The 13,766-nt window shown below is 41.0% G+C and overlaps 1 protein-coding gene across 3 annotated transcripts; it reads right to left on the reverse strand.

Annotated features, from left to right (window-relative positions):
* Positions 1 to 1,812: 1,812 nt before the first annotated feature.
* Positions 1,813 to 8,638, reverse strand: LOC117964894 (piggyBac transposable element-derived protein 4-like). Of its 3 annotated transcripts, none has more exons than XM_034909668.2 (4): positions 8,308 to 8,638; positions 6,911 to 7,116; positions 4,098 to 4,227; positions 1,813 to 3,553 (listed from the first exon to the last, which is right to left on the reverse strand). In XM_034909668.2, the coding sequence occupies exons 2-4, from the start codon at positions 7,068 to 7,070 to the stop codon at positions 1,933 to 1,935; spliced, it is 1,911 nt and encodes a 636-aa protein (XP_034765559.2). In that variant the 5' UTR covers positions 7,071 to 7,116; positions 8,308 to 8,638; the 3' UTR covers positions 1,813 to 1,932. The 3 variants fall into 3 exon arrangements, with proteins under 3 accessions (XP_034765559.2, XP_058865031.1, XP_034765558.2); XM_059009048.1 differs by having other exon boundaries at positions 4,098 to 4,221; positions 6,911 to 7,155; XM_034909667.2 differs by having other exon boundaries at positions 6,911 to 7,155.
* Positions 8,639 to 13,766: the final 5,128 nt, after the last annotated feature.

Genomic DNA, 13,766 nt, shown 5'->3' on the forward strand with positions numbered 1-13,766 from the left:
CTACAGAACAAATTACATGCAGACAGGTGCCTGGTGAGGAAATGTTTTTGGCTGGATGAGGTGCAGGTTGGAGGTTCATTTGGGGGGGGGGCTTAGGTCAGCCAGGGCGTCCTCGGCTCACCGCACACCAGAGCGACCCCTGTAGACTGTCCGAGCGCCTGCGGGCTTGCCTGTAAGCTGCCCAGAGCTGCGTTGTCCTCCGATGTTGTAGCTCTGGATTGGCTGCATGGCGGGTCTGCACACTGGAAAAAAGCGGTTGTTCATCTTCACCGCTCCAGAGTCAGAGCAGGGGTGGTAGTGGGGTATGAGCTTAAATAATTGGATATATCAAATTGGGAGAAAAATGGGGGAAAAAAATCAATTGGCGACTACTAAAAAAAAAAATAAATCAATCCATGCATAAATACCGGGCTTTTCTCTTTACGTTTTAATCTACAACTAATCTGATAACATAAAAAGCTACTTAAAACATACTCCCTGCCAGCTTGAATGCAGCCCCGCCTCCAACAAGTTTCGAGTATGTTGTTTTTATATTCTAATTATGCTAGGGACTATTTTCCTCAGCGGAAGGTTACCCGGTGAAATATCAGAAGTTCAAGGTAAATATAGGTTTTAATGTTATTTTTAAAGAGAAAATAAAATAAATAAAGTTTTCTAATGGCGATAGAGCCCTCGCGATACGCATAACTCCACCACTTCAATTACCACGCGGTAGAGCCCGCATCGACGGAATGGTTGTTAAACTCAGAAAATAAAGTGGAAAATGCATTATTATTATTTTTTACATAAATTGCCATTTTACCCCCATTTCCGAGCTACATATAATTTAAAAATAAATAAATAAATAATGTATGAAATCTGAAATCAGAATTGAAATATCTTGAAAGATTGTGGAGCTACACAAGGTCTTGCAAGGTTGTGGAGCTACACAAGGTTTTGCAAGGTTGTGGAGCTACACAAGATCTTGCAATGTTGTGGAGCTACACAAGGTCTTGCAGGTTGTGGAGTTACACAAGGTCTTGCAAGGTTGTGGAGCTACACAAGGTCTTGCAAGGTTGTGGAGTTACACAAGGTCTTGCAAGGTTGTGGAGTTACACAAGGTCTTGCAAGGTTGTGGAGTTACACAAGGTCTTGCAAGGTTGTGGAGCTACACAAGGTCTTGCAAGGTTGTGGAACTAGACAAGGTCTTGCAAGGTTGTGGAGCTAGACAAGGTCTTGCAAGGTTGTGGAGCTACACAAGGTCTTGCAAGGTTGTGGAGCTAGACAAGGTCTTGCAAGGTTGTATAGCTAGACAAGGTCTTGCAAGGTTGTGGAGCTAGACAAGATCTTGCAAGGTTGTGGAGCTAGACAAGGTCTTGCAAGGTTGTGGAGCTAGACAAGATCTTGCAAGGTTGTGGAGCTAGACAAGATCTTGCAAGGTTGTGGAGCTAGACAAGATCTTGCAAGGTTGTGGAGCTAGACAAGGTCTTGCAAGGTTGTGGAGCTAGACAAGGTCTTGCAAGGTTGTGGAGCTAGACAAGGTCTTGCAAGGTTGTGGAGCTACACATGGTCTTGCAAGGCTGTGGAGCTACACAAGGTCTTGCAAGGTTGTGGAGCTACACAAGGTCTTGCAAGGTTGTGGAGCTACACAAGGTTTTGCTACCTGAGTAACATGAGTAACATTCAAAGCTCTGTGTGTGTAATTGTTATACATGTGTGTTTTTTTCCCCCAAAAAATACAAATATTTGAAAAATACATGATAACTAGGAAACAATAGAACATTATTAATTGATTTAACTTTAAAATAAAAGGAATACAAATGTGAATTGGCATTGTTTTTCCAGAAAAATAAAAAAAATAAAACTGGTTATATATTGAAAGCAAAACTGTTAAGAACAAGTATCAACGTGTAAACCGTGAAGGGCATGCAGGTGTTGCCAGACACTACAGCACTACTGTGGGTCATCCCGATATTTGTCCCCATCTGTCGTGTGCCACACTTTGAAACAGTTGCGTGATTTGTTCAAGCAGAACGGTTTGCCATCACACCCTGGACCACTGCAGTAAAAAGTGGACTTCATTTCCCTTTTTGTCCTTTTGTAGCACAGATAACAGTTCCTTCTCAGTTCAGCAAGTTCAGGAATATGGTCAGCGTGGAAGGATGAAGATGGTGTTTTTGGACTGTCCAGGTTCATGCAAGGGGCATACAGGGGCACGTCAGCGTCTTTTTCAATGCCTCCCAGCTGACATGCCAGTTCCTCTCTGAATTCCAGCTGTGCATATCTGGAAATTCTTGTAAGATTTTCATTCTGTGGATTTTGGGCTCGCCACTCCTGAAATAAAATGTAGCTGTTCACTACTGCAATATCGATGAAATGGAAGAACAAGGTCTGCCACCACTTCAAGGGCTTGATATGCACGTCGTATTTCTCTATCAGCTGGTCGGACTTGTCAACACCTCCCATGTTCTGGTTATAATCGTGTATTGCCAGTGGTTGTTGAACATCTTTGACAGTCCATTTCCCATTCTCCTTGACGTGTCTTTGGACTGTTACAGCATCTGTTGCCCTGTGCAATGTGGAAAGGACTGTCACAGTGCGGGAATCCTTCCATTGCATGGCCAGGATGTTTCCTTCTTCCATACGGTGCCACCTCATATCTCCACATTTCGCCTTCTTTTCCCATGTCTTGTAGTCCTTCAAGCATCTTGGAAACCGTCTCCTGTTGGGATTATAGATCCCACAAGCCAAAAATCCACGTTCTCTCAGTTCAGATAGCAGAGATGGGGACGTGTAGTAATTGTCAAACCAAAGATAGTAACCTTGGTTCACCAGTGGTTGTGACAACTGAAGAACAACTTTTTTGGCCAAGTCGTACGTACGTCCCTCTTTACTCCCAGCGTACACATCGAAGTCATACGTGTAGCCAGTGTTAGAGCAGGCCATCACCCACAGCTTGAAGCCCCAGCGCGTTGGTTTGTCCTTTATGTACTGCCTCATCCCAGATCTTCCCTTGGACTTCACCATCCGCTCTTCAATAGACAGGTTCCTCTTTGGCTGGTAAAGTGCCTGGCATGTGGTCCTCATGTGATCCAGCAGGTAACGCAACTTCTGCAACCCGTCACTGTGGTCCTCTTCATCCGGATGCACGAGTTGAAACACTGCAAGCAATGCCTTGAAGCGCTCCCTGCACATGTAAGCACGTGCCCAGAGACCGTGCCGTAGAGGTGCTGTGCTCCAGTATCTGGACACACGTGGCAACGGAGTTACGCCCATATATATAATGAGGCCAATTAATTTGAGCATCTCCTCCGCCGTCACATCGACCCACGATCCATGTGCATCACCGTAAGATGGCTTGTCAACGACGTGGCGCCATGCATATGCATTGGTGTACTCGCAGATCTTTGAGAGGACCGCACTGGTGAAGAAAAGCTGGAAGAAATCCATTTCTTTAGTCACTGATCCACGTGCCAGGCAGCCAAGATCTATTCCGACGGGACGGCGAGGTCTAAATGGAACCTGCCCAGGCACAGCAGGGTCTGCGTCATCATAAGAAAAACAAGCAGGGAATCTGTTGGACGGAAAAGGAAATATATTGAGAGTGTAATGTAATACTTTACTGCAAATAACACAGTACTAATACTTGTGACCCACTTATCATACAACATACCTGTTATTACCAAAACAGGGCATATCATAACTACAGTTTAACATATAGTATAAGATTAACTCTGTTTGTTAGCTGCAGGACATTTTACAATTTCCACTGACTAGGCACTGGAGCAGGACCAGAAAAGTTATAAATAGTATTATTTGAGGAAAAAAATAACAACAAACTTTCCCTACTATGATGTTAAATACAAGGCTGTACTGATCCACTGGCACTATAAAACTGTTGGAAATAGCTTGATACATTTTGTTGGTTGTGAACACAACACATATACAAGCTAACAACTGAAAAAAAAAAACACACAGTGCATGAAAAACAGAGAATTAAAAAAAAAAACAAAAAAAAACAGAAGGCAAGGAAACACATTTTACTTTTTAACACCATTGCTAGAATACTGTAGTGTGTGTGTGTATATATTATAATAATTTTTTTTTACAAACCCTACCTTGATCTTGATGAGCTGCCCCTAGTGGAAGTAGAAGGGGGCGCCTCTTCTTCGGATGATTCTTCTGTCTCTTCAATCATCAGCTCTTCATCAAGAAGATCTTCTTCTGCTGGATCCATACCCCCTGCATCTTCAAAAAAACAATCCTTCTACGTGACTTTCAAGTTTCCTTGTTCGGGCAAATTGCTCCTCAGTCATTTTTCTCCATTTCCATTATCTCCAACACACGCCACGCGTGCTCAACTTACGTCAGCTACTTTCTGCATGCGAATGCCTGGTGTCCCATGTGTGGGACAGGGTGAGAATGGGAGTCTCTCTGGTTATGTGTGCACTGAAATGAAACCATGAAACCTGTAAAATCCCACCCCTTACAGCTGGATTTTTCCTGCTTTTACTATCTGGCTGCTGGATCATTTCTTCCCTCAACATCAAATGCAATCTTTCAGGTTGGCTGTTACATCCAAAGAAGCGACTGGTTAGTTAGATTGATGCCAGTTTGTTTAACCATTATCTTTTATTGTTATTGATCCATGAATTTATGTTGGTTAGTATGTGCCTTAGCTATACATAACCATTTAATAACAAATATAGCACATTATCTGTGTTGATTGTGAACAGCCTTTGACTCAAGGTAAAGGAGGCTGTGTGGTCCTGTGGTTAAAGAAAAGGGCTTGTAACCAGGAGGTCCCCGGTTCAAATCTCACCTCAGCCACTGACTCACTGTGTGACCCTGAGCAAGTCACTTAACTTGTGCTCCGTCTTTCGGGTGAGAGGTAATTGTAAGTGACTCTGCAGCTGATGCATAGTTCACACACCCTAGTCTCTTTAAGTCGCCTTGGATAAAGGCGTCTACTAAATAAACAAATAATAATAATTATAAAATCTAGTGTCCCATATACACTAAGCACAGGTGCATACGGGTTTTCTAGTGATAACACATAGTTCTGATGATGTTACAATTGTAAGACCCTCATATTGTTGATTATCCATGTTCCAGGAAATGGAATCAGTGATCTCATTCAGCTTGTCTGACAGGCAATGCCCATTCACTTCTTCAGTGCTTTATCCACAGTTCAGACGGCACATTCAGATGGTTTGAAAGGATACTTGTTGATACAATGAAGTTGTTTCCTGTGTGTTAATTGAGTTACAGCAAATAAGAGTTCCTGATATAATTTTGTGGTTTATTACTAATAGGAAGATATTCATTATTATTATTATTATTTATTGGTAAGATATATAGCAAACTAAAATATGTACCCGTCTGTGGCTACCGTCCCATGTATGTTTATTCATTTTATTTCTCTGTGCTTATTTTTAGCTATTTTTTAGCCATGACACCTGGGTTTGAAATGACTGAGTAACAATGGAGGCTCTGTTACAGAGGTTGTACGTAAAGCACTGCGAATGTTAAGGGCAGCAGTGTGGAGTAGTGGTTAGGGCTCTGGACTCCTGACCAGAGGGTTGTGGGTTCAATCCCAGGGGGGGGCACTGCTGTTGTACCCTTGAGCAAGGTACTTTACCTAGATTGCTCCAGTAAAAACCCAACTGTATAAATGGATAATTGTATGTAAAAATTATGTGATATCTTGTAATAATTGTAAGTCGCCCTGGATAAGGGCGTCTGCTAAGAAATGTAATAATAATAATAATAATAGTCAACATTATAATAAAGAGCGCTTTCTACAGGGGAAATCTAATGAACAATGAGAAACGCAATACTCATGCCTCACACAGATCCTCAAATTATTAGCCAAGACAAATGAATACTGTTCAGTTTGTCAACGTTGCTGCCGAAGCAAAACTACCGTTCATCACGTTGAACAAAGACAAGAGTGCCGTGCTCAACTTTCTATAAACGGGGGTGAACTGTTTGCAAAAATAAAGTTAATTTACTATTTTGCTAAAAGCATTACGAGTTGGTAAATTGGTAATTCTAGATCAAAATGAAGTAAAACAGTAGAAGTACATCAATCGGTATATACATTTTCAAAACATCCGACTTTCACTTAAGCTACATAAAACACCCCTTTTTTAATAATAGTATGGGCCTTAACGAGGGTGGTTGAAATTGGTCTGGTTAAAGGCGATCCTGCGAAATGCACAGGCAGTCTGCCTGTGAACACCGTTCAATGCGTTGATAATCACCTAACGGACCACATGTGTGGCTCATGGGGGATCAAACAGACCATTCAAATGGATCTGATGGGTCTTGATTACGCTTATTAAATGCAATGATTAGTCAAATCAGGTGCACCAGGCGTATCCAGTTCATTTGAAACTGGCTCCCTGAAATCATCTTTCAGTCCTGTTTATTTCGCATGGCTCCAGTGCCGCCTGCAGTGTGAAACACACTTATCAAAACCACAGGTTCTATTCATTGTGTAGCATCTCTGCACAGATTTGCTTGTTGCATCAAGTCTGGTGGGTAGAGGCCTTTACAACTGCTGGGGCAACAGGAAAACATGAAATACCATTTTTTAAACGTCTATTAATGCATTATTTTATTATTCCTGCATTCAAATGATTGTTGGTGAATGTAAACTAACTGGACTGCCAACAGCGTTCTGATGTAAAATGCTCAGCAGGTTCAAAGCAGGCAGCTAGAATTACTTGGGGGGGTGTAACTAAACTGGACTGTCAACCGCGTTCTCAGAATGCATAGAAGAACTAACAACAGAGGAATGTGTTAAACAGACATGAATGATGAATTCTATAATGAAGAAAGCAAACAGAAATGAACTGCGCTCTGATGCAGTGTATTGCACAGGCTTTCTCACCCCTCTGTAGATCTGCATTCCAGTTTCACTCACTTCTCTCGGTGATGCTAGAAGGTGGCGTTTCCTCCTGCAGGATCTGCTCACTGGCCGGCTCACACCCCAGCTCAGTCACTTCCTCCTTGATCTCCACAGTCCTGTCTGCAGAAACAACCCATCGAAGAGGACGCTCTGTGCTGAAGGGAGCTGCTTCCATCTCAGGCACTTCCTTCCGGGGAGGCGAATTCCCAGCCCTATAGATTCTATAGAGCTCCCGGAGTTTAGAGTCTTATTCTGTACAGCTGTAAGATTAGATTTATTATCTACAGGTCTCGTGGGCATCTCTTAACAGATCTATACAGTTTCACAGTTGTTGTTTTTTTGGTGGGTTTGGTTGTGGTTTGGGGGGAGTGATTTTTGATTTAATCTGTAGTGTTTTGTATTTAATTATATCCTGATGTAACTATCACTGACACTGTTATCTGCTTCGTTTTGTCATATTCTTGTACTTGCTAGAACCGAAGTCATTGTGTTTTATCTTGCTCTTAATTGTATTATTACTTGTACTGTGATTCTTGAAATGTATTTTTGTTTACGACTGTAAGTCGCCCTGGATAAGGGCGTCTGCTAAGAAATAAATAATAATAATAATAGTAATAATAATAATAATAATAATAATAATAATAATAATAATAATAATAATTAAAACAAAAAAAATGTCCGACGTTTAATAAAAATGACGACCAGATTTATAAATATTACTTTTGAAGCCAGAGAAGTGTTCGATTGTAAACAGTTACAACTAATTATAACAAATAAAGAACACCAAAGTGTGCAATGGAAAGCCTGTCACCGTGTCTCATCTTCTGGTGATAAACTCAGATTTCTATGGGAACCACAGGGATGACAGGCTTGTTTTGCCCACTTTGATGTAGTTTATTCCTCGTATTATTATTATTATTAATATTATTATTATTAGTTTACATCGGACAAGAAATACGTTATGGTTATTTAATAAGATAACTTTACAATAAATAAATAAATAAATAAAATAAAATTCATTAATTAAAAATACAGACAGTACATATGTTTTACTTTTTCAGTAGCGCCTAGATAGATGTTTATTTACCACAAATATTAAAATATTGCATCGATACAATACCTACACTAGCTATAAGTTCTTAGACGTGGCCACTCTGTTTAATTGTGTATTTAAAGTTTAGAGGTGACTGTGATTTCTCTTTTATTGACACGTTTTCACAGTGGCACAAACTGTAATCCATACTTATATAAACACACGCGATAGATAAAGCCAATGATTGTGTTATCACTATAAACACTTATTTTAACGGCTTCCGAGCTGCTACGCCGTCAATTTAAAAAAAGGAAAAACAACAAGTCCCAGTTATTATTATTATTTTTTTATTTGGTAAACCAGCGATGAGTTTGGTTACCTGAGTCTCGTTATCTCTCGCTCTCTGCAGTCAGCGTACGGCGTCGTCTCTTTCCTTACTCTCGTCTCTTTAGTATTTAACTAAAACAATATGGTTTAAATTCAGTTAAAAAAAAGCAAACATCAAAACAGTTATGCCGTTTAATTAAACTACAACGACTCTCACTCGCACACAGTAAACACCCTGTGAGGAAACAGACTCCACCAGAGCATGCGCGTTACCCAGCAGGGAGGGTGGAAACTGGCGCCATTTCGGATCCACGCTAGCGTCAGTATTGCATAGGAAAACATGGCGCCGTGGAGCCAACATGGCAAACTCAGGGATCCAGTTTCATAGCCTGCTCTTCTCAGCGAAAAGGTTCACTAGGTTCTGGGGTGGCCAGCTAGCCAATCAGTGTTTCCAGCAGGGTTTAGGGTGTTTCTGCAGCAAGGCCCATTGGCAAAACGTTTTAACACATGGAGGTCAAGTCTCAAGGTTTCCCCGTGAAACTCACGGTTTTTCACAATGTTGAGAGTCTCACGGCCGCGCAATGGATCCTCACCTTTTATCATAAGTTTGTTATTGTTTGCGAGGCTGCGATACCCTTTATACATGATCTTACGTTATTTCATATTGGGACGGGTTTATTGAAGGTATTGACTGGAAAAAAAGTTTGGATTTTATCCAACAAGTACTTATTAACTAACAAAGTTAAAGAAGTTTCTTATAAAATAATACATAAATGTTATCCTGTTAAAAACTATTTAAAGAAACTGAAACATGGTATCGACCTGAGCTGCTCATTCTGTAAGGACTCCACTGAAACAATGTTGCATTTATTTTGGAATTGCAGATACTCCAGATTTTTTTGGAAAGATGTAATTACTTTCACCAGCAATAATATTAAAAAAGAAAAAAACCTTAAATTTCATATTGGTAATGTACTGTTTGGTTTCACTAACTATAAGACCAGTGAAAATAATGAGTATTACATTATAAATTTGATTATTCTAATGGCCAAATTTCATATTCACAAGTGTAAATTCTCTAATCAGAAACCTTTCTTTTTTCTTTTTGTAAAATAAATGGAACAGTACATTAAGGTTATTAAGATGTCCAATAATAAAAAAGCTTTGAAGACACTTCATGTATGTAACCTATTTAATATTTTTTTTGTAATTTTATTAAGCCCACCCCCTGGCTTCCATTATAATATGTTCACTATTCTGTTTTTTTTTTTGTTTTTTTTTTCTACTTTCTGTACATTCTTTGTTTATTTCAATAAAAATGCATAAAAAAAAAAAAAAAAAAAAAAAAAAAAAAAAAAAAAACCCTTTATACATGATACAGCGGTAACTCCAATACAAATGTCCAAGCGGATTATTTCATTTTGGGGGGGGGGGGGGGGGGGGGTCACCATGAAGAGGTGTACATTACCATTCTATATTCCTGTAGCTGCTACGCAAACTCCCCCCCTTACTCCAAAGATAGAATTGCCTTGTTCTCTCAAACTGACGGTTTGTCTGCGCGAGTCTTCTATATTTCACTCGAGGCGAAGGAGAGTCTGTCAGATTGTTACTGCCTCGTTCATGCAGAAATTACCACAGAAATGAGAGAAATCAGTGAGAATTTAATTATTAAAGACAGCACAAAGAAAGACGCCATAAGGTAAGAAGTAACAATACAATTGGAAATTGATGGTATGTCTATCTCTCTGTATTTCACCTTAATTTTAGTCAAAGTGACGGGGAGCGCCTCACACGGGTTTCGTATTTCTGTAAAATTACGTTTCTTTGTTTTAATAATGTTGACCAATAATAATAATAATCACATTCACACATTAACTGACGATTTTATTAAAACTGAAAATCAATAAAAAAAAAAATTATATTAAACTAATGTTCTCAGTGTTACAAAGAAATATGTGTAGATGTATTATTTTAGAATGATTTACATGTTAAACCAGATCACATATAAACATTCACTGTTAAATGTCATTTTAGTGTGAGGTGTACCCAGACTATTTCTTTGTTTTATTTATTTTATTTCATCTCCACAAAAGGAGCAGAAGCAGACAGTATTTTCTTTTCATGACTAGCTACAGTTGTGTGTGTGTTTTTTATGTACTCGTGCTGTATTCGTGTCGTAGGCCAGTGGCATAGCTGTCAGCCATGTCCAAAAATCTTGATCTGTCACCAGCACTCCCAGCGATTTCAACAAGGAGACTTACAGCCGTTTCTGGATCGGACTGCATCGTGACAGCGAGGACTGGCAGTGCTCCAGTTGAGATGCTGTCAGCTACACTAACTGGACGGCTGGTAATGACACACTCTCTGAGGTCCAGTTGAGATGCTGTCAGCTACACTAACTGGACGGCTGGTAATGACACACTCTCTGAGGTCCAGTTGAGATGCTGTCAGCTACACTAACTGGACGGCTGGTAATGACACACTCTCTGAGGTCCAGTTGAGATGCTGTCAGCTACACTAACTGGACGGCTGGTAATGACACACTCTCTGAGGTCCAGTTGAGATGCTGTCAGCTACACTAACTGGACGGCTGGTAATGACACACTCTCTGAGGTCCAGTTGAGATGCTGTCAGCTACACTAACTGGACGGCTGGTAATGACACACCCTCTGAGGTCCAGTTGAGATGCTGTCAGCTACACTAACTGGACGGCTGGTAATGACACACTCTCTGAGGTCCAGTTGAGATGCTGTCAGCTACACTAACTGGACGGCTGGTAATGACACACTCTCTGAGGTCCAGTTGAGATGCTGTCAGCTACACTAACTGGACTGCTGGTAATGACACACTCTCTGAGGTCCAGTTGAGATGCTGTCAGCTACACTAACTGGACGGCTGGTAATGACACACTCTCTGAGGTCCAGTTGAGATGCTGTCAGCTACACTAACTGGATGGCTGGTAATGACACACCCTCTGAGGTCCAGTTGAGATGCTGTCAGCTACACTAACTGGACTGCTGGTAATGACACACCCTCTGAGGTCCAGTTGAGATGCTGTCAGCTACACTAACTGGACGGCTGGTAATGACACACTCTCTGAGGTCCAGTTGAGATGCTGTCAGCTACACTAACTGGACGGCTGGTAATGACACACTCTCTGAGGTCCAGTTGAGATGCTGTCAGCTACACTAACTGGACTGCTGGTAATGACACACCCTCTGAGGTCCAGTTGAGATGCTGTCAGCTACACTAACTGGACGGCTGGTAATGACACACTCTCTGAGGTCCAGTTGAGATGCTGTCAGCTACACTAACTGGACGGCTGGTAATGACACACTCTCTGAGGTCCAGTTGAGATGCTGTCAGCTACACTAACTGGACGGCTGGTAATGACACACTCTCTGAGGTCCAGTTGAGACGCTGTCAGCTACACTAACTGGACGGCTGGTAATGACACACTCTCTGAGGTCCAGTTGAGATGCTGTCAGCTACACTAACTGGACGGCTGGTAATGACACACTCTCTGAGGTCCAGTTGAGATGCTGTCAGCTACACTAACTGGACGGCTGGTAATGACACACTCTCTGAGGTCCAGTTGAGATGCTGTCAGCTACACAAACTGGACGGCTGGTAATGACACACTCTCTGAGGTCCAGTTGAGATGCTGTCAGCTACACTAACTGGACGGCTGGTAATGACACACTCTCTGAGGTCCAGTTGAGATGCTGTCAGCTACACTAACTGGACGGCTGGTAATGACACACTCTCTGAGGTCCAGTTGAGATGCTGTCAGCTACACTAACTGGACGGCTGGTAATGACACACTGTCTGAGGTCCAGTTGAGATGCTGTCAGCTACACTAACTGGATGGCTGGTAATGACACACTCTCTGAGGTCCAGTTGAGATGCTGTCAGCTACACTAACTGGATGGCTGGTAATGACACACTCTCTGAGGTCCAGTTGAGATGCTGTCAGCTACACTAACTGGATGGCTGGTAATGACACACTCTTCTGTGCTCAAGCTGATGCAGAAAGCAGTTGGGGCCAGTCAGTCTGCCACGAACAGAAACGTTTCACGTGCTACAACGGTACACAGGGAGCTGCAGCCAGCGAGCCAGCACTAAAACCCCAGCACCAACACACTGGTAACACCAGTTATCTAAAAACCTGATTAAACTCAATTATTCACAGAATGCAACTTTACCCTGAGAGCAGCGGCAGCATCTAATCCAATTATTTTCCCCAAACCTCCCTTTTGTCTTCATTTCCTGATGGGAGCTCCAAGCCCATCAGGTTCGAGGAAGAGCTGGGTGAGATATTATTTTTTCTGGTGCTGTATTGGCCATGCTGTTTCTGACTGTATGGGATTATTATCAATATTCATTTTGTTTGTTTATTTATTTATTTATCTATCGGGGTTAAACGAGCACCTCATACAGAAGCCTCATTTTGATTTAGTTTATTTTTGGTGTCGATTTGCCTGGTATCAATACGGACCTCAGACAACAGTTCAGGACCCTTGTGAATTATTTTTTTATTGTTTTATTATTCTTAGTGGATTATTTGTTGAACATTTTAATCTGTAATATTAGCTGATTTAAACGCATGTCTTGGCAATTACTTTGGTCTATGCTATAATGTCTATATGAAATGGTTCATTGTTAACAGTTTTGTTAACAGATACTGTTTGGTGTGAACTGTTTCTTAATCAATGCATGAAACTGTGTTTATAATTGTAACATTCATGGTTTATCTCATCTCGTCTGCTATTCCAATTATGTGATTGCCGTTTGATTTAACATCCTGTCTATTACAGTTTGTGTTTTAAACAATCCTGACTTGTCCAGTATTTTTCTTGGTTCTGTCACGCAATCCTGCTGCTTTGGGGATTTATATATTTTTCAGAGTAGTTTGTTTATATTTCCGTCACTAAATACTAGTTATCTGACGTTGCGTGAGGGTTGTGTTTGTTACAACACAGCAAGCGCTGAAAAGGGACCAGAGCACTTCTCCGTGCACGGACGTGGATTGTTGCTTGTTGTGTATTATTATTATTATTATTATTATTTGGAGATTGCAATCTTGCTGTGTACCCCCCCCCCCCCCCCCCCCGATACCATTGCTGATTTTTAGTCTGTTTTCTGAAGAGAAACGGATCGTTTTGCACTGGGACTGACAATCTCTTACAAGTGTAACCTTTTGAAGTGGTGTATTCCATTCCATTCCCTGAGGAGAGGAGGTCATCAAGGACAGCGATTTGCTGAAAATAATTGACTGGCAGCATATATTAAATTATATACCTATCAAAAGCTGAAATTGTGCTGTGCATCGCGGTGACTTCAATTGGTCGAGCTCTTTTGTTGTTTTCAAATTTCAATTTTATTTGTGTTACATGGTACTGGTATAAATAAATAATAAACAAAAAAGAAAAATTAAAAAAAAAAACTTTAAAATCTTCAGTTTTCAGCCAATGAATAAGCCTGGAAGTACTGCTCTTCAAGCACAATGGG

Source organism: Acipenser ruthenus, chromosome 38, assembly GCF_902713425.1.
Source record: "Acipenser ruthenus chromosome 38, fAciRut3.2 maternal haplotype, whole genome shotgun sequence".
NCBI lineage: Eukaryota > Metazoa > Chordata > Actinopteri > Acipenseriformes > Acipenseridae > Acipenser > Acipenser ruthenus.

What these genes read in the sequence shown, in the direction of transcription:
- LOC117964894 (XM_034909668.2), bottom strand. Translation starts at nt 7,070, where the DNA reads ATGGAAGCAGCTCCCTTCAGCACAGAGCGTCCTCTTCGATGGGTTGTT. An exon ending in TTCTAGCATCACCGAGAGAA is followed by an intron (nt 4,228 to 6,910) that starts GTGAGTGAAACT and finishes GTTTTTTTGAAG; the next exon opens with ATGCAGGGGGTATGGATCCA. An exon ending in GGCAGCTCATCAAGATCAAG is followed by an intron (nt 3,554 to 4,097) that starts GTAGGGTTTGTA and finishes TCCGTCCAACAG; the next exon opens with ATTCCCTGCTTGTTTTTCTT.